Raw genomic sequence first — 21,337 nt, 5'->3', positions numbered from 1 at the left:
CGCCTTTTATCTAACATTTTCAAATCGGAACAGTGACAATATTTGTGTCTTTGGTTTTGCATATTGCAGTACAGAATCAACATTGGGCTGTGCAATATTAATAATGAACAAGTCAACACATTTTTGGAAATTCTTCTGTCTCTTATTTTGAAGAGCATTTAAAATAAATAATTGTTAAGAAAGCAGACAAAGGGATTGCTAATATTGCACAGTGCAAGTTCAGCTCATGGTTTACTTTTCTATAAAAAGTGACCGAAACACAACTGTAGCATGATAGGAGAGATAGTGAGAAGAGTCCAAGAGGAAATAAACCTGAGGAAAAAAAAAGTTACTGCAGCTAATGGACAATGTGATTTTTTTTTTTGCAGACTTTCAAAATTTCAAATCGTTGATCAGAAATTGGACAGATGTGCTTTTGTCTTGTCCATCCAATTCTCTGCCCAGTCCACCTCTCCTGGTGGTGTTGACTCTCTCACCATGGTACCTTATCCATTGAAGTGCCTAGATGGTGACTGACCATACACTGTGGAATTCTCTTCCGCAGAGAGTTGCTGATGCCAGTTCGTTAGATATATTCAAGAGGGAGTTGGATATGGCCCTTACGGCTAAAGGGATCAAGGGGTATGGAGAGAAAGCAGGAAAGGGGTACTGAGGTGAATGATCAGCCATGATCTTATTGTATGGTGGTGCAGGCTCGAAGGGCCGGTTTGACTACTCCTGCACCTATTTTCTATGTCTCTATGTTTACACAGAGTGGCATCAGGCTTTCTAACAGTGGACATCATAGCAAGCTTCAGCCTCTTCCAGGCACTACGTGATAGGAGTTACTGTATAAGGGCCAGCACCCAGTCTTGGCTGACTTTCGCCATCCCTAATGCAGAGGCACTCTGACCAACTATACAAATTTGTAACACATAAAGAGGCAGAGAGACTTAATGCACAGATATAAGAGAAACAGAAACATATTTTCATGTCTTGAACAGGGTGACACAACATGAGGATGCCTCAACATATTGTTGAAAGCAGGTTTTATTCCACAGCTTTTGAATCTGCTGAGTTCAGGATAACCACGCTGTGAGAAAAGATGCTGAACACAGACTGAGCATTTCACCACATAAAGGTGGAAAAGTGGGAGTCAGCTGTTCTAGGCTATGTCCATTAGCTGCACTTGGAGAAGGTACATTATGTAAAACCAAGCTTTGTAGCTCAACTGTAATGTCTTTTAGAAAGATAGATACATCTCATGCAGTGCATTTGTCCATACCTTTCGGAGCAGAAGACCGTGGGAAATATTCTGAGAAAGCATGAATCCAGATATGAGATGGTGGATAGGACCAGCCTCTCCACAGTGTGGCCGTAAAACAAATGTATTGAATCCCCTCTTCCTGCAAAGGAAATAGCAACATGATCACAGCTCTGTGCATCCAAAATTCACTCATCGAACACGTCCCTCATTACAACTTCACACTCAAAAATATGTAAAATCTGAACTCCGATGCATTTAAGGGGAAGTTAGATAAGTACATGAGGGGGAAAGGAATAGAAGGATATTTTTATTTATTTATTCGTTCCTGGAATTATGGGCATCGCTGGCATATATTGCCCATCCCTAATTGCCCCCGAGAAGGCAGTGTTGAGCCACCGTGAGGTGAAGGTACTTCCACAGTACTGACTTTATTGTAGAGGTTTGGTACAATTGAGTAGCTTGCTGGGCCATTTCAGAGGGCAGTTAAGAGTCAAATACATTGCTGTGGGTCTGGAGTCACGTATAGGCCAGACCCGGGTAAGGATGGCAGACTTTCTTCCCTAAAAAGGAGGAACTGAAGGAAATCCTTATTAGTCAGGAAATTGTGTTAGGGAAATTGATGGGATTGAAGGCTGATAAATCCCCAGGGCCTGATAGTCTGTATCCCAGAGTACTTAAAAAAGTGGCCCTAGAAATAGTGAATGCATTGGTGATCATTTTCCAAACTTCTATTGACTCGATCAGTTCCTATGGACTGGAGGGTAGTTAATGAAACACCACTTTTTTAAAAAAAAAGGAGGGAGAGAAAACAGGGAATTATAGACTGGTTAGCCTGACATCAGTAGTGGGGAAAATGTTGGAATCAATTATTAAAGATGAAATAGCAGTGCATTTGGAAAGCAGTGACAGGATCGGTCTAAGTCAGCATGGATTTATGAAAGGGAAATCATGCTTGACAAATCTTCTAGAATTTTTTGAGGATATAACTAGTAGAATGGACAATGGAGTGGATGTGGTGTATTTGGACTTTCAAAAGGCTTTTGACAATGTCCCACACAAGAGATTGGTGTGCAAAATTAAAGCACATGGTATTGGGGGTAATGTATTGACGTGGATAGAGAACTGGTTGGCAGACAGGAAGCAGAGAGTCAGAATAAACGGGTCCTTTTCAGAATGGCAGGCAGTAACCAGTGGGGTGCCGCAGGGTTCAGTGCTGGGACCCCAGCTATTTGCAATATACATCAATGATTTAGATGAAGGAATTGAATGTAGTATCTACAAGTTTGCAGATGACACTAAGCTGGGTGGCGGTGTGAGCTGTGAGGAGGACGCTAAGAGGCTGCAGGGTGACTTGGACAGGTTAGCTGAGTGGGCAAATGCATGGCAGATGCAGTATAATGTGGATAAATGTGAGGTTATCCACTTTGGTGGCAAAAACATGAAGACAGATTATCTGAATGGTGACAGATTAGGAAAAGGGGAAGTGCAACGAGACCTGGGTATCATGGTACATCAGTCATTGAAGTATGGCATGCAGGTACAGCAGGCAGTGAAGAAGGAAAATGGCATATTAGCCTTCATAGCTAGAGGATTTGAGTATAGGAGCAGGGAGATCATACTGCAGTTGTACAGAGCCTTGGTGAGGTCACACCTGGAATATTGTGTTCAGTTTTGGTCTCCGAATCTGAGGAAGGATGTTCTTGCTATTGAGGGAGTACAGCAAAGGTTCACCAGATTGATTCCTGGGATGGCAGGACTGACATATGAGGAGAGACTGGATCAACTGGGCTTGTATCCACTGGAGTTTAGAAGAATGAGAGGAGACCTCATAGAAACACACAACATTCTGACAGGATTGGACAGGTTAGAGGCACGAAGAATGTTCCCGTTGCTGGGGACTTCCAGAACCAGGTGTCACAGTCTAAGAATAAGGGGTAAGCCATTTAGGACTGAGATGAGGAGAAACTTCTTCACCCAGAGAGTGGTTAACCTGTAAAATTCTCTACCACAGAAAGTTGTTGAGGCCAGTTCGGTAAATATATTCAAAAAGGAGTTCGATATGGCCCATACGACCAAAGGGATCAAGGGGTATGGAGAGAAAGCAGGAAAGGGGTACTGAGGTTGAATGATCAGGCATGATCTTATTGAATGGCGGTGCAGGCTCGAAGGGCCGAATAGCCTGCTCCTGCACCTAATTTCTATGTTTCTAAAAGGACATTAATGAACCAGCTGGGTTTTTCTAACAATCCGGTAGTTTCATGATCACCATATGTTGATAAGGTGGGATGAGGCAAGGTGGGAGATGGCTCGTGTGGAGCAATAACACTGGCATAGCATTTTGCTAAAATGGCCTGATTCTGTGCTGTAATTTCTATGTAATCCTATGCAATTCCCCAAATAATGCTACTTCCCTATTTTTGCTGGTTTGCGCTGAACACAGCTCTGATCCAAACTATCACTGGGACAGCCGACTGATAACTGAGGAGCAACATAAATTTTCCGATCAGAGGTGTTCGTATGAAGGAAGCCTCCGACCGTAATTTCCGGCCAATATAAAAAGAGTATTTTAAAGATGATTCCCTTTAACATTCTAAATGCACTTAAAGATAAACTATAGAAATAATTTGAAATCCAGTCCATACTTGCGGAGATGATTCAGCACCGTCATGTTAGCATACATGTAGTAAAGGTAATAGGCATATGGTGGGTTATCGACTTCTGTCCAATTCACGGGTAATGGGCTGTCTGCATTAAAGATGTGCTGTTCCGGTTTGGACTCATCATCGACACTATCAAAGCCCACAACCTGTAAAGTATACAATCCCAATCATTACATATATTCTTCCAACTCCTTTTGCTTAAAGCTATTAATTTTTTTATTTTTTTTATTTTTTTATTTTTATTTAAAAAAAAAATTTATATTAAATTTTTCGTAGCCAATCTTTCCAATTCTTTGTCAGATCACAAACGCCAGAGGTCACCTGGCACACATCAAGGATCACCCTGCGCTAATGCTCTTAGCCAAAAGGCCTAGAGCCCAAGCACCGTTCCTGGAAGTACTGCAATACCAGGTTCGTGCCATGGAGGTGGATGGGTCAGCAACCCCACACACCTCCGTGGAGGTGGATGGGTCAATCCACCCCACCCACCTCCTATTTCCAAAAAGCATAGGAGAACCACCTTCCTGATCCAGGGAGAACCACGTTGGGGTCATGGTTACTCCCCTGTCAGGTCAGTTACGCATGATCTTAGCCAAAAGGCCGAGAAGCTTAAAGCTATTAATGATGATGGCAGCACAGGGAGTTTTCCTGCACGCTGCATGACAGCATTATATCTGTGAATTCATCCATTAATCATGGTACATTCCACCGTGGCTATGGCCAAAGTCATCTCAGTGCTCCATGGTGAGAGAAATTTAGAAATTGTAGGGAGAGTCACCCTAGGCCACATTGAAACTGTTAACACAGCAGTACTGAGGAATGACAGATGAGAAGGGGAGGGGAATTAAAATAAAATGTTGGACATGAGGCAAATATTGGATTAAAAAAAATGCATTACAATATCTACAGATAAAGCCACACGATCCCTCCTAAAAATGTTCAACTCATTGGCCCCAAGTTTCCACATGATTTGCGCCTGATTTTTAGGAGCAACTGGTGGAGAACGGACTATCTTAGAAATCGCAATTCTCCACATTTTTTTTTCTGCCGTTCTAGTCAGGTAGAACAGTTCTACTTTGGAACAGAATTTTTTTCTTCAAAAGGGGGCGTGTCCGGCCACTGACGCCTGATTTCAAAGTTTCCACAGTGAAAACGTACTCCAAACTAAGTTAGAATGGAGCAAGTGAAGATTTTCGTAGAACTGAAAAAACTGTTCTACACATTAAAAAATCAGGCGCAGGTTACAAATTAGGCGTCCAGAACGAGGTGGGGGGGGGGGGGGGGGGGGGGGAAGGGAACTCATTAAATTCTACAATCAATCCTTATTTATACTTCTACAAATATTATACAAATAAATCCAACCTGAATAAACATTTATAAGCCAAGAAAAGATTAAATAAACCATCTTCCTACCTGTGTGAAAGTGCTTCAGGCACGGAGAATGCTACAGGCGTTCATTCCCGCGGGGGGGGGGGGGGGGGGAAAGAGGAAGGAAACAGTCGTTTCGTTCCCGCGGGGGAGGGGGGAAGGAGACAGTGAGAAGGCTGCAAGTGCTGATGGCAATGTGCTTTTATTAAAAAATGTTCAAAAATTAATCAGCTACAAAGAACTACAAAAATGGCCGAGTGCCAATGTTTTTTCACACTGCGCGTGCGCGAACGCTCCAACGCACACGCGCAGCGTTGCCGGCAGGAAAAAAACTAATTTAAATAGTACCCGCCCCCTCCCACTTACAAAATCGGTGCGAGTGTAGGCTCCGCCCCCCTGGGCGCCGCGCCAAACAGACAAGGAGCTGCAGAACGCTCCAGAATTGCGAGTTTTTTTTTAGGCGCCGTTTTAGGCGCGAAAAACGAGCGCCCAGCTCGGAGGGGCGCCCGTTTTTTATCGTGTGGAAACTTGGGCCCATTATCTGTTAAGGGCACAGATTTGCATGGTAATTTCTCCATTGATAGTAACTAAGTTCAGTTGAGTCTTTCTTGAACTTTATTCCGTGAGATTCAGCATGTGTTTATTTATCATGAACCAAACATTAACAGAGCAGCCTGGTCTAAGTGACAAGACCATTCAACATACAAGAGATTCAAGTAGCAGACACGATCAGCTTGAGATAATTCTTTAACAATGCTATCTGAACCAGAGCTGGGCTTCTCTCTAACAGAATCCTGTGCACTTATTCTTTACAAAGCAAACAAAATCAACATACCAAAAATGAAGAATTTTGGAACTGTAAAAGGTAACGCACTGATAACGATATTTTGTCACGCGACTCTAACTGAAATAATGAAGCTATTTTTGAGGAAGTACCACAGCGTTGTACTTCTAAATTACAAACGTAATGCCAAGTCACGGTTACTAAAATCCACGCTTCGCACTGCAATTTCAATTGGTGTCAAGTGGTGCAAATTGTAGCTTGCATTCAGGAGACACCCTCAGTCAGGGGCGGATTAACCACGGGGCGGATTGGGCTGCAGCCCCAGGCCCACCAAATAAATGTAGGAAAAAAAATATAAGGCCTTCCAAATAGGCTGAATAGAATAAGAAGAAAAACAAGACCGAAGAAAATAGATTCACTTGTTTATACCTATATACACTGATGTACCGATATACAGAACAGAATATGTACTAGCCTGTTTTATTTCACGTCATTGAAATAAATTTGCTTATATGTATAGGAATCTAGTATTGCAATGTTACTAGAACCAGAATATATACTTACTTGATACAGAATATGCGCTTTCATTGTTGAATATATTGGCCTATGTTTTCAGGGTAGCCTTGAGTTCATAGAGTGCATAAGGGACGGGTTCCTTGAGCAGTATGTAACGGAACCAACCAGGGGACAAACTATCTTAGATCTGGTCCTGTGTAATGAGACAGGATCAATAAACAATCTCCTAGTAAAGGATCCCCTTGGAATGAGTGATCATAGCATGGTTGAATTTCAAATTCTGATGGAGGGTGAGAAAGTTGGATCGCTAACCAGCGTACTAAGCTTAAATAAAGGGGACTATGAAGGTATGAGGGTAGAGTTGGCTAAAGTGGACTGGGAAAATAGATTAAAGTGTAGGACGGATGATGAACAGTGGTGTACATTTAAGGAGATATTTCACAACTCTCAAGAAAAATATATTCCAGTGAGGAGGAAAGATAGCCATCTGTGGCTAACTAAAGAAATAAAGGACGGTATCCAATTAAAAACAAGGGCATACAAAGTAGCCAAAACTAGTGGAAGGACAGAAGACTGGGAAGCTTTTAAAAGCCAGCAAAGAATGACTTAAAAAATGATTAGAAAAAGGAAGATAGATTATGAAAGTAAACTAGCACAAAATATAAAAACAGATAGCAAGAGTTTCTATAGGTATATAAAAAGGAAAAGAGTGGCTAAAGTAAATGTTGGTCCCTCAGAGGACAAGACCGGGGAATTAGTAATGGGGAACATGGAGATGGCAGAAACTCTGAACAAATGTTTTTGTATCAGTCTTTACGATAGAGGACACTAAAAATATTACAACAGTGGATAGTCAAGAGGCTATAGGGGGGCAGGAACTTAAAACAATCACATTCACTAAGGAGGTGGTACTCAGTAAGATAACAGGACTAAAGGCAGATAAATCCCCTGGACCTGATGGCTTGCATCCTCGGGTCTTGAGAAGTAATTGTGGATGCATTGACTGCAATTTACCAAAATTCCCTGGATTCTGGGGAGGTCGCAGCAGATTGGAAAATTGCAAATGTGACGCCCCTATTTAAAAAAAGGAGGCAGACAAAAAGCTGGAAACTATAGACCAGTTAGCCTAACATCTGTGGTTGGGAAAATGTTGGAGTCCATTATTAAAAAAGCAGTAGCAGGACATTTGGAAAAGCAAAATTCGGTCAGGTAGTTAGCATGGATTTATGAAGGGGAAGTCATGTTTGACAAATTTGCTGGAATTCATTAAGGATGTAACAAACAGGGTGGATAAAGGGGAACCAGTGGATATGGTGCATTTGGACTTCCAGAAGAGGCATATGACAAGATGCCACATAAAAGGTTACTGCACAAGATAAAAGTTCACGGGGTTGGAGGTAATCTATTAGCATGGATAGAGGATTGGCTAACTAACAGAAAACAGAGTCGGGATAAATGGTTCATTCTCTGGTTGGCAAACGGTAATTAGTGGGGTGCCGCAGGGATCAGTGCTGGGACCCCAATTATTTACAATCTATATTAATGACTTGGAAGAAGGGACTGAGTGTAACATAGCCAATTTGCTGACGATACAAAGATGGGAGGAAAAGCAATGTGTGAGGAGGACACAAAAAATCTGCAAAAGGACAGGCTAAGTGAGTGGGCAAACATTTGGCAGATGGAATATAGGGCCCAAGTTTCCACATGATTTGCGCCTGATTTTTAGGAGCAACTGGTGGAGAACGGACTATCTTAGAAATCGCAATTCTCCACATTTTTTTTTCTGCAGTTCTAGTCAGGTAGAACAGTTCTACTTTGGAACAGAATTTTTTCTTCAAAAGGGGGCGTGTCCGGCCACTGACGCCTGATTTCAAAGTTTCCACAGTGAAAACGTACTCCAAACTAACTTAGAATGGAGCAAGTGAAGATTTTTGTAGAACTGAAAAAACCTGTTCTACACATTAAAAAATCAGGCGCAGGTTACAAATTAGGCGTCCAGAACGAGGTGGGGGGGGGGGGAGTGGGGGGGGGGAAAGGAAGTCATTAAATTCTACAATCAATCCTTATTTATACTTCTACAAATATTATACAAATAACTCCAACCTGAATAAACCATCTTCCTACCTGTGTGAAAGTGCTTCAGCCATCGTTCGTTCCCGTGGGGGGTGGGGAAGGAAACCGCCGTTTGTTGCCGCAGAGGGGAGGGAGGGGAAGGAGACAGCGGTTTGTTGCTGTGGAGGGGAGGGAGGGGAAGGAGACAGCGGTTTGTTGCCGCGGAGGGGAGGGAGGGGAAGGAGACAGCGGTTTGTTGCCGCGGAGGGGAGGGAGGGGAAGGAGACAGCGGTTTGTTGCCGTGGAGGGGACGGAGGGGGAGGAAACCGCCGTTTGTTGCCGTGGAGGGGAGGGAGGGGAAGGGTAGCCTCAGTGCTGATGGCAATGTGCTTTTATTAAAAAATGTTCAAAAATTAAACAGCTACAAAGAACTACAAAGATGGCCGAGTGCCAATGTTTTCTTCACACTGCGCGTGCGTGAACGCTCCAACGCGCACGCGCAGAGTTACTGGCAGGAAAAAAACTAATTTAAATAGTACCCGCCCCCTCCCACTTACAAAATCGGCGCGAGTGTAGGCTCCGTCCCCCTGGGCGCCGCGCCAAACAGACAAGGAGCTGCAAAGCGCTCGAGAATAGTGCGTTTTTTTTCTGGCGCCGTTTTAGGCGCGAAAAACGGGCGCCCAGCTCGGAGGGGCGCCCGTTTTTTTATCCTGTGGAAACTTGGGCCCATAATGTTGGAAAGTGTGAGGTCATGCACTTTGGCAGAAAAAAATCAAAAAGCAAGTTATTATTTAAATGGAGAAAGATTGCAAAGTGCTGCAGTACAGTGGGACCTGGGGGTACTTGTGCATGAAACTCAAAAGGATAGTATGCAGGTACAGCAAATGATCAGGAAGGTCAATGGAATCTTGGCCTTTATTGCAAAGGGGATAGAGTATAAAAGCAGGGAAGTCTTGCTACAGCTATACAGGGCATTGGTGAGGCCACATCTGGAATACTGCATGCAGTTTTGGTTTCCATATTTACAAAAGGATATACTTGCTTTGGAGGCAGTTCAGAGAAGGTTCACAAGGTTGATTTCGGAGATAAGGGGGTTGACTTATGAGGAAAGGTTGAGTAGGTTGGGCCTCTACTCATTGGAATTCAGAAGAATGAGAGGTGATCTTATTGAAATGTATATTATAGGGGGCCTTGATAAGGTGGATGCAGAGAGGATGTTTCCACTGATGGCGGAGATTAGAACTAGAGGGCATAATCTTAGATTAAGGGGTCGTCCATGAAATTTCTTTTCTCAGAGGGTTGTTAATCTGTGGAATTCCCTGCCTCAGAGCTGTGGAAGCTGGGACATTGAATAAATTTAAGACAGAAAGAGACAGTTTCTTAAACGATAAAGGGATAAGGGGTTATGGGGAGCGGGCAGAGAGGTGGAGCTGGAGTCCATGATCAGATCAGCCATGATCTTATTGAATGGCATAGCAGGCTCGAGGGGCCATATGGCCTATTTCTTGTTATGTTCATACTCAATCAGAATCATATACGTAATGTAATGGACATGAACAAACATAACTATCGACCCAATTCGATCAGCTTGCCCCAGGCCCTAAATCCGGCCCTGCCCTCAGCCCACTTGAGTTACATATTCAATATACTCACATGCTGAAGGAACAGGTGAAGCTCTGGGTGACTGCGAGGATTAATGGTAGCTTCAAAGATGGGAATAAAGATGTTCTCCAGCATGTCTTGGAAATTGCACAGCTGTTTCTTTGTGCGGAAGACATCACTGAAAGCAATTGAACGTCAAGCTGAGTAACTCATTCCTACAATGATTTGACAGCATCCATTATCTCAGCAGACAAGCATGGATTTATAACCAGTGCTGAAAGGCTCACTGAAGTGCTTTATATAATCAAATGCTTATTAATGTTCCCATATTATATATTAAAAATTGGACCAAAGCAGTCCCTTGTGCGGAAACAATTCTTAAAGCTGGATAACATCCAAAATCATGTTATGAACAGTTTACAAATTATTAATTGATAAAACCAAGATGGAGTTGAAATAGTAGACCGATTTACGCTAGAGTTCATCTGGATTTGCATTAAAGCATGCAGATTGTGGTAAATCACTAAACTAACGAATCCAAATAAAAACAAACATTCTGCAGAAGCGAGGACAGAGCCGAGTTAGATCATTATTACAGGACGCAACACATTTTTTAAAATGTAGTTATCGCTGGATAGTTCGAGGAAGAGCAGAGACCATCAATTTTGTCATTTTACAGCTTTTTGTAAGATGATGAAGGAATGACTTCTAATCCTAACCAAAAATTATGCTGAAGTACTTTATTATTGTACATTACAAGGAATTCGCAACCATCAGGCAACTTGGCTCATTGCCAACTCAGGCTCACAGTGCACATGTAGATTAATTGAGAAGCTCCAGTAATGCAGCTTCTACTTGCAATTCGGCTTCTCACCTCTGCTAAGCATTCTTGTTTAAATTTGTGAGCCTGTTAGTTTATTGATCTATTTCCCCTTTATTGGTGAGAAATTTCTGTTTCCACCTGTAACTGCTTAAGAGGAATACCTTCATGCAAGTTCATTTATAATAATGCTCGTTAGTCAGTGATTTGTCTTGCAATTGGTTATATGCGACTGATAACACAAGTGGCCCATGAAGACAGATAGCATTGCACTGGTTGCTTGTTGTACCCTCCGGCCCATATTCAGTCCTATTGAAGTCAATGAAAGTGAATATCAGATGTGCCTTATAGCAGTCGCCAAATGTGATTCTGCATGTTTTGCATTCTACCCCCCCACCCACCCCCATCAATTGCCCTGATTCAAGATAATCTGGAGTTTAAGTAACTTGTGCCTTTACAGCATGTAGGAACAAGTGTTCGCACTACCTGGCTGTCTCAAATGTTCTTCTGGGCAGTTTGTGGGACCAGCACATGTGTTGCAAATTGTGTAAACAGACCTAAAAGCAAGGATAGTTTCACAGGAAAGTAAAACAGTAGAATGTGTCATCATCATCATCATCATAGGCAGTCCCTTGGAATTGAGGAAGACTTGCTTACACTCCTGAAGTGAGTTCTTTGGTGGCTAAACAGTCCATGTGTAAGAGTCATTCAGCTATATATGTAATGGTCTGCAATATGTCAGCTTGGTCACTTGTGTTTAGGGGAATGAGAAGATTTTGCAACAGCAATTAGATACCTCCTGGTCATGGTAATAAAAATAATTAGAACAGTTAAGTGCATGTTTGATGGGTTTATGTTATCCTGTTGGCATTTGTATGAATCTTTGATGTACTGTACTATAATTTATTGGTGGTATGCATGGAATGCTGTGATCAACGGTGAAATTTGATAGAAGAGATGCGAGTGAGCAGCTCATGCTGGAATCGTGAGAGTACGATGTCTCACAGATCTCATACTTGAATTGAGAAGCATCTCACACAGAGCCCATACTGGTTGTATATAGTATGAGGTTTCAATAAAGACTGATCCTGCATTGCGGCAACTGAGTGTGTGCGTGTGTGGAATCTGCCGTTTAAAGTCACAAGATAGAATAAAAAACAAGAAAGCATGTCTAACATAGCTCATCATTATACTTACAAAAGCCGTGGTATCTGCACCAGCCAGCACACATTGTTGGAGTAGACTTTGTGTTTCACTGCCCACTTTGCCAGTCGATCCCATTCGTCCCGGGAGCGACCATATATGGACAAGCGCAGCTCGGCATTCTGGTACTTGCTTTCTTCAAGATCTTCCATCACTTCCTGTGAAGTACAAGAATAGAATTGACAGTGGTCTTGTTAAGTTATAAATATATTTTTCAAGACAAGATTTGTTTTCTTCCCTTCCCCGTTTTCAGAGTATCGAGTACAATGAACTACCCCAGACAACCCACTCCTAGACAACCCACTCCTAGGCTGCCAATGTTGCTCTGGGTATAAGATATCATCTTACTGGGTGGCTTTTCCTTCACTTTTGCCTCCCTCCTTGGTAGAGTTGCTTGTCCTCTACCTGAGACTCATCTATAGTGGCACTTCTGAAAACAACATCGAACATGAGAATGGCACTGCACTTTGGGTATTTTAATGCAATACACTGTTATGGCCTGCTACAAGTTTATCTTTACATCCCCTTCATACAATGAGGTATAACTTAAAGGTATTAGATTCACGAGAAACTCTGCACTCCATATGCATTTACTTTAAAGCTTCCCAAGTGTTTTTTAAAAATTCTGATGAAAGGTCATCGACCTAAAACGTTAACTTTGTCTCTCCCCACAGATGCTGCCAGACCTTGAGTAGTGTGAGTATTTTCTATTTTTATAAAATGCAAGTGGTAGCATTATGCTGGAGTCAAACACATTGGACCATAGAATAGCAAGGCAACAGTTTATCATGTGATTATTCATTCATTAGCTTCCTGATCTCAACCTTTGTCACAAGAAGTAGCCCAATGGAGGCCAGGTACTCCGTGCAACTGAGAAGGAGAAATCAATGGGTTGTCCACATCCATCATGGATGGTGTGCAACTCAGGAGACCAAGGTAGGGGTGAGGTTAATACTTTTATTTAAAAAAAGGAAAAAAATTAAAACAAACAAGGGAAAGGTAGCACAACCTGAAAAACTCTCTCTTTAAAGTCGTTGCAATTCTAACCTTTACAATGTGACCAAAGTATTTGCCATCAATGTGATTATCGGTCTTGATGAAAATCTCACGAAGGATCGATTCCCCAATGGGGTTATACTTGGCATTGAATTTATCGAACCGGTGAAAGGTATTTCGGTCCTAGAACACAAAATCAACATTAGGAAGTCAAAACTCTGATCTACAAGCAAGGGTGGAACATAGATATCTCCCCCCCAGGTTTCCAGTCTCAGTTGCATTAATTATGAGGCAACATTTGCCCACACTGCACCCCATGGAAGGATGGAATAGAGAATTAGGGACAGAGTAGTCACCACCGAGTAGTTTCTTGTTACTGCCTTGCGGGCAGCTCAGAAGTGGCAAAGAGCAGGGTACCTGCATGACTTCCCAGCTGAGGAACTGCAGCCTGGCCAGAAAACAAAACCAGATACTGAGGAGTACTTAAAGCAAAGAAATTGTGGAATTCAAGTCTGGTGTGTTGCCCAGGGAAACGTCGTCACCAGACAGAAGAACTGACTTTGTATCTTGGATTTATTTTAATGCTTTTTATGTATATTCAAGTGTGCAAAAGATATTATATCACCATAACTGGAAAATACTACATTATTAGTAACACTGGCTACTCCACAACATAGGACAAGCACCAGTAACTACTCGAGAGATGTTTCGGCCGATCACTGCTCCACCCAAAACACAGTTCAATGAAATATATTTGGATTTTCAAAAGGCATTCGATAAAGGTGCTGCTCAAGAGGTTGTTACACAAGATTAAGGTTCATGAGACTGGGGGAACGTATTAGCATGGATTGAGGATTGGTTAACAGACAGAAGAGAGAGAGTAGGAACAAACAGGTCATTTACGGGTTGGCAGTTTGTAACTAGTGGGGTGCCGCAAGGATCAATGGCTGAGGCCTCAACCATTTACAATCTGTATCAATGACTTAGATGAGGGGACCACATGTAATGTATCCAAGTTTGCTGATGATACAAAGATAGATGGGAAAGTAAGCTGTGAGGAGGACACAAAGAAGCTGCAAAGGGATATAGACAGGTTAAGTGAGTGGGCAAGAAGGTGGAAGATAGAATATAATGTGAGTAAATGTAAAATTATCTCCTTTGGTAGGAAGAATAAAAAATAATATATATATATATTTTTTTTAAAAAAGGTGCTCACGAATCACAAAGTTAACATACAGGTACAGCAAGCAATTAGGAAATCAAATGATATGCTAGCCTTTACTACAAGGGGGTTGGGGCAAGTCTTGCTGCAATTATATAGGGCTTTGTTGAGACCACATCTGGAGTATTGTCTACAGTTCTGGTCTCTTTACCCTAGAAAAGGAAATACTTACCTTAAAACAAAAGTTCACTTGATTGATTCCTGGGATGAGAGTTTTCCGATGAGGAGCGATTGAGCAGAATGGGCCGATACTCTCTGGAGTTTGGAAGAATGAGAGGCGATCTCATTGAAACGTATACAATTTTTTTTAAAGAGGGCTTGATAGTGTCAATGCTGAGAGGTGGTTTCCCCAGGCTGGAGAGTCTAGAACTAGGGGTCATAGTCTCAGGATAAGGGTATTTAGGACTGAGATGAGGAGCAATTTCTTCACTCATAGTTTTGTATTTTTGGCATTCTCTACCCCAGAGGGCTGTGGATGCTCAGTCGCTGAACATATTCAAAGACCGAGATCAATAGATTTTTGGACTCTAGGGGAATCAAGGGATATAGGGATAGGGCGGGAAAGTGGAGTTGAGGTCGAAGATCAGCCGTGATCTTATTGAATAGAGGAGCAGGCTCGAGGGGCTGTATGGCCCACTCCTGCTCCTATTTCTTATGTTCTTATCTGCTGGTAATACTCATTTACTTAACTGAGAAACAGATTGATTATATTCCATACAACAGTATTTGCAAGATTCAATTTTAGTGTTTAAATAAATCATCCCGAATACCCAGATTTAAAAATTATCAGTTTTTGTGGCTTTTAACCAACAATTGACAGAAGTGCCAATTTGAAAGAGGTTCTGAAATCTCACTTTCTGCTTTCTCTTCTTATCCAGCACATCAAAATGTCAAGTCATACAAATAAGAAGTTATATTTTTAGTCACATCTTCTATGCTGCCCATGTGGTGTTCAGTCACCAGGGGTTTCAATTTACTCCTCTGAAATCCACGCTCATTCATCTCCTTTATTTCTCTTCCAGGTTTTTCGTTTGTCTCTATCTGCTAAGATGTTTGCATCTCAGCTGCACCCATGCAGGAAATATAGTATTAATCATTTTTATTTCCTTCCTGCTACCAGTATTTAAACTCTTAAAAATAAAGACTGAAAAGTTTTCAGTCCAACCTCAGTTATCAATGGAGATACAGCGTCATACCAAGGATCATCCTGGCAACAAGTAACCTTACTTAAGCAAAACATTGCCGCTAAATGTATTTTTTCAGCCATTTTACTATTCAATGTAATCCTTAGGTAGAATTTATTCTCGCCGGCATTTTACCATAGGAGAAAATTCCTCCCATTTAAAAAAAGGTACATAAAATGGCCTCATCCAATACCTGGAGCTATGATAGCAGCTACTAACATTAGCCTTTGCTCACTATGATCCCCAACAAAGGAGGCAGAATCTGATAGACACCAGCTTTTACAATGTCAAAAATCAGCCACTCCTGCACAACTGCTAATCATTCCTCCACAAAATAAACAGCAAGTCAATGTAAAGTATTTAGCGAGATCAAAAGGGAAGAAATTGCCGCCGTATTCCATCAGAATGGCCCCACAACTTCCGGTTTCCCGCATGCTCAAAACCCAGAACTTACAAATCGGTCAAGATGACAGATTAAGGAACCTGCAATTAAAAGCAGTAGTGCTGGCACAGAGTTGGGCTATTTGCCCAACAACTGTTCAGCAACTGCCCATGAAATTCTTATGGCTGGTAAAATCAGGTGTAGGACCTGCTTTGATCAGCGCAAGGGTTATTATAAATCTTAAACATTTAAGAACAAAAAAATACGCACAAACACTTTGAATTAGTTTATGCAAATATTGGCCAGGTTTAAGATGTTTAAAATAATTTTTCAAATGAATTACATTTTTATTGTATTTGGTGTAATGAAATGATTTATGAATAAAATTGAAATTCAGAACATTTATATTTATTAGAATTGTGTAAATTATCTAATTATTTTGGGGATTCTGTTCGAAAATTACAGCAATGGAATCCTCCTTTGTGATTGGAGGACAGGGCCCACATGATGTCAAGGACGCTTCCGAACCGCTTGCGTCCCTGGGATCCGTGGGCCTCTATGCAGCCGTTTGCCTGGAGGCCCAAGACCCGAACACGCCGCAGCCTGGACGACAGCAGGTGGGTCGGAGGCGTGTTCGGGTCTTGGGCCTCCAGGACCAAGATCTCAGTACTAAATATTTTTCAAACAGGGAAGGGAATCATATCAAAACCACAGGGATCTGAAGCACATCAACACCACTATACCAATAAAGAAGCTTTTTTATTCCCAAATTGAAGAACTTGTTAATCTAAATTTCTTTGCAGTTTCGTTAGTTAGTTTCCTCCCCTCTGATCCCTCATGTTCTCCTGTCAAACCACGGTTCTCCAAATGTATCATTACGGCCCCTATTCCAATGCATTTCTCTTTGCAGTAGGTATAATGTACACGAGAGCAGCATGGGTTATATTGTTCTTAGAATCTTGCTCAGTGCCTCTTTAAAAACTCCTCAGCTATAATTGGAAAGATACCATGTGGGGATTCGTAACAGATTTAAATTGTGATGGTGGGATGATAGACTTGGTCAGAATTAGATAATCATGAGTTAAGCAGGGATTCACAGAGTAGAGGAGATATTGGAATTGCCATCTAGTGCAATTAATGTTCAGTTGGATATATCCTTCAAGAAATGTCATATTTCTGACCACACTAGAGGGCTCTGGCCTTTACAGGCCACTGCTTACAGTAGTGCACCGCATTAGTGCTCTATCAAGCTGTGCAATTGAGCAGAAAAGCTAATTGTAGAGTTTGCAATCTGAGCTGTGCTAGTCCATCCAAGGCCACTCCCATCTGTGCAGCTTCCAGTAGGCTGCTTAGAAGTACCAGAGAATATCACAAAATACCTTCAAATCTCACCTCAGCTGAGTAATGCAACAAAGTGGTTGAATTTTGTTTAACGATTAGTGTCTTTCTGAGGAATTAAACAAAACACTGAGTATGTGGATTAGCTCATGCATCATGTGCTTTCAGAAATGTACATCATCAGGATTACATAGGACATAGAAGCAGGCCATTTGGCCCAACCAGTCCATGACGGCGTTTATGTTCCACTCGAGCCTCCTCCCGTCTTTCCTCATCAAAATCTATCAGTATAGCCCTCTATTCCCAGTCACCCAATCTGAAAAGCATCTGTGCTATCTGGCAGCCACTTTGTTCAAATCTGAAAATAATGGAAATGGCTACAAGCCCAACAGTAATTAATGCTCAATAAAAATAGTGCTCCGACAGCAACTAATAAGCTCACAACAAATAGATGTATTTCCCAAATATGAAATGTGACTCTTGTAGCAGATTCTAAAAATTACAAACTATCTCTCCCCAACACACAACTGGCTATTAAGCAGTATTTTGTAACTTTAATGTAAAAGTTTGTAAACCAGGATCTCTGTAAAATGAGCAACCATGCCCTCTGCAATGTAAGGCAGTCCAGTCAAACTAAAAGAGCGAATCTCTCAGCCAGCTAAAATTATCAAGTGCTCAAAGGTTTAGCCTTTTTTAAAAAAAAGAAAAATGTTTTACTGATAAATAAGTTTGAACAGCCAAGAGCCATGGTGCAGGATACTATCAAAGTTGAAAAGGCTAAAGATGTTAAGAGTTAAATCAGAAAGTAGTAATGCGATGACTTGATGTCCGAGTTTTAAGTTTAAACATTGTAGCAGGTTGGAAAGGCGGAGGGAGATAAGAAATCTATAGATGTGTGTCTGGGAGAGGGGGAGTTGGAGACAGAGACCGTGATGACTGATGACATCAAAATAATGGTTTTTGAGGAGGAAGTGAGTGAAGGATAGCATGTTTGGGGCTACAAAGAGAGAAGGAGAAAGTTAACTGACCATATTATTGATAAACTAGTAAAAGACCGCTTTGCGGAACACCTCCGTGCAATCCACAAGCGTGACCCCGAGCTTTCAGTCCCTTGTCATTTTAATTCTCCGGACCACTCCCCCTCTGATCTCTACCTCTTGCACTGTTCCAATGATGCTCAACATTAGCTCGAAGAACAGCAACTCATCTTTGTAATAAGCACTTTAAAGCCTTCTGGATTCAACACGGAGGTCAACAATTTCAGATCATGACCGTTGCCCCCATTACCATCTCCTTTCGCCTTGCACCAATACATCCCTTTTGTCATTTACTCTCTCCTATCTTCCATGCGATCACAGACCTTCCCCTTCGTTCCCCCCTTTCTTCTCCCTCCCTTTCCCTGCCTCTGTACTTGCTTAAAACCTACTGCATTCTCTAACCTTTTCCAGTTCTGACGAAGGGTCATCGATCTGAATTGTTAACTCTGTCACAGAAGCTGAACTGCAGGACATAGTCGATTTATTTACTGAGGCGTACGAAAGCATGGGCCTTACACTAAACATCAGTAAGACAAAAGTCCTACACCAGTCTGTCCTCGCCGCACAGCACTGCCCCCCAGTCATCAAGATCCATGGCGCGGCCCTGGATAACGTGGACCACTTCCCTTATCTCGGGAGCCTCCTGTCAACAGCAGCAGATATTGACGACGAGATCCAACACCGCCTCCAGTGAATCAGTGTAGCCTTCGGCCGCCTGAGGAAAAGAGTGTTTGAAGACCAGGCCCTCAAAACTGTCACCAAGCTTATGGTCTATAGGGCTGTAGTAATACCCGCCCTCCTGTACGGCTCAGAGACATGGATCATGTAGACACCTCAAGTCACTGGAGAAATACTACCAACGGTGTCCCCGCAAGATCCTACAAATCCCCCGGGAGGACAGATGCACCAACGTTAGCGTCCTTAACCAGGCCAACATCCCCAGCATTGAAGCACTGACCACACTTGATCAGCTCCGCTGGGCAGGCCACAGAGTTTGCATGCCAGACACGAGACTCCCAAAGGTGGGCAGCGGAAATGTTACAAGGACACCCTCAAAGCCTCCTTGATAAAGTGCAACATCCCCACTGACAGCTGGGAGTCCCTGCCCAAAGACCGCCCCAAGTGGAGGAAGTGCATCCGGGAGAGCGCTGAGCTCCTCAAGTCTCATTGCCAAGAGCATGCAGAAATCAAGCGCAGGCAGTGGATAGAGCGTGCGGCAAACCAGTCCCACCCACCCTTTCCTTCAACCACTGTCTGTCCCACCTGTGACAAGGACTGTGGTTCTCGTATTGGACTGTACAGCCACATAAGGACTCATGTTAAGAGTGGAATCAAGTCTTCCTCAATTCCGAGGGACTGCCTATGATGATGATAACTCTGTTTCTCTCTCCACAGATGCTGCCTGACCTGCTGAGTATTTCCAGCATTGTGTGTTTTAATTTCAGATTTCCAGCATCCGCAGTATTTTGCTTTTGTAGTAAGAGCAGATAGTATGCGAGAGAGATTAAAGGCAAGGGATCAGAAAAGGATCATTTTCATGTTTGCTGGCACAAGAAGATTTGAGAAGAAAAGACTTACATTTATATAGCGCCTTTCACGACCACCAGACATCTCAAAGCACTTTACAGCCAATGAAGTAGTTTTGGAGTGTAGTCACTGTTCTAATGTGGAAAACGCAGCAGCCAATTTGCGCACAGCAAGCTCCCACAAACAGCAATGTGATAACAAAAACAATTTATCTGGTCATTATGTCGATTGAGGGATAAATATTGGCCAGGACACCAGGGATAACTCCCCTGCTCATCTTCGAAATAGTGCCGTGGGATCTTTTATGTCCACCTGAGAGGGCAGACGGGGCCTCGGCTTAACGTCTCATCCGAAAGATGGCATCGACAGTGCAGCGCTCCCTCAGCACTGCACTGGAGTGTCAGCCTAGATTTTTGTGCTCAAGTCCCTGGAGTGGGACTTGAACACACGACCTTCATAACTCAAGAGGCGAGAGTGCTACCCACTGAGCCACAGCTGATAGAGTTAGATAGCTATGGGCATAGCTTTAGTAGGTCATATATTAAATTTTTATTTAAAAAATGCATAATACCAAACTGTATAAAAGGCTTTGCAGAAAGTTAAGGCAATGAGAAATTATTCACCGAAGTTATTCAAGGAGAGAGTTTGAGAGATGTGTATACAGCCAACGGGATTACTAGTGCAACATCTATGTTAAAATCCATACTGTGGAAAAAAAACTAAAGCAAGCACCACCTGTCCGTATTCATCCATCAGCTCTGCATATTCCAGCAGGTTTCTTTCATATGTTTCTTCGTTCCTGCTTTCTAGCTTCAGCCATTCCAGATATAGCACTAGTACCAATTAGAGGCCAGAGTAATCATCTTCACTCCAAAAGACTGTAAGATTTGTTGTCAGTTTCCAATCTATTGTGCCAATCACAATCAACCTCTTTCCTTCCACCTACGGCTCCTTATCTGCTGCCTCTCATTCACAAACTCAATTACTGCCTGCCCTTTTCAATTACACGCATTCATTTACTCTACTCTACATGCTTACTAACCTCCAATGCCTGGAGATCCCAGCCTCCGAGTCTGTACGCACCCGGGAAGGCAGCACAAAAGCCGGTTTTCAGCGTGCAATGTGCATGCGCTGAAAACCGGCTTTTCCGATCTGTCAAGCTGGAGCTTGACAGATCACTCTTCTCGGGAGCGAGGATATCTGCATGGGTAAGATTGCGGGATTTACCCATATCTTGCCCAGTAAATGACCTCAAAACTCTTGCGCCTGATAAAAGCAGGCGCATAGCCTACTTTTACAGGTGTAAGAGTTTTAAATCATACAAAAATAATAAAATTAAATGTAAAAAGCACATTTTATTGTTAAAAACCCTGCCCACTAAGGTAAGTTTATTTTTAACC

At 42.4% G+C, this 21,337-nt stretch overlaps 1 protein-coding gene and 1 non-coding gene across 6 annotated transcripts in view; both read right to left on the bottom strand.

Moving 5' to 3' along the window:
• LOC139228013 (AMP deaminase 2-like) overlaps positions 1-21,337 on the bottom strand; it is a 183,545-nt gene that overhangs the window by 23,230 nt on the left and 138,978 nt on the right. For all 5 annotated transcript variants that reach the window (XM_070859164.1, XM_070859163.1, XM_070859161.1 and 2 more), the window contains 5 exons: positions 13,299-13,430; positions 12,246-12,409; positions 10,280-10,406; positions 3,889-4,052; positions 1,265-1,385 (listed from right to left, as the gene is read on the bottom strand). In XM_070859164.1, the coding sequence (XP_070715265.1) occupies positions 1,265-1,385; positions 3,889-4,052; positions 10,280-10,406; positions 12,246-12,409; positions 13,299-13,430 (708 nt within the window). The remainder of the gene's footprint in view (positions 1-1,264; positions 1,386-3,888; positions 4,053-10,279; positions 10,407-12,245; positions 12,410-13,298; positions 13,431-21,337) is intronic.
• LOC139228387 (U2 spliceosomal RNA) lies at positions 4,322-4,518 on the bottom strand. The gene has a single exon (XR_011587548.1). It is a non-coding gene; the product is annotated as a U2 spliceosomal RNA (small nuclear RNA).

This window comes from Pristiophorus japonicus, chromosome 17 (genome assembly GCF_044704955.1).
Source record: "Pristiophorus japonicus isolate sPriJap1 chromosome 17, sPriJap1.hap1, whole genome shotgun sequence".
In the NCBI taxonomy this organism is placed as follows: domain Eukaryota; kingdom Metazoa; phylum Chordata; class Chondrichthyes; family Pristiophoridae; genus Pristiophorus; species Pristiophorus japonicus.
Note: the sequence above shows the minus strand (reverse complement) of the source record. Positions and strands in the feature narration are given on the sequence as shown.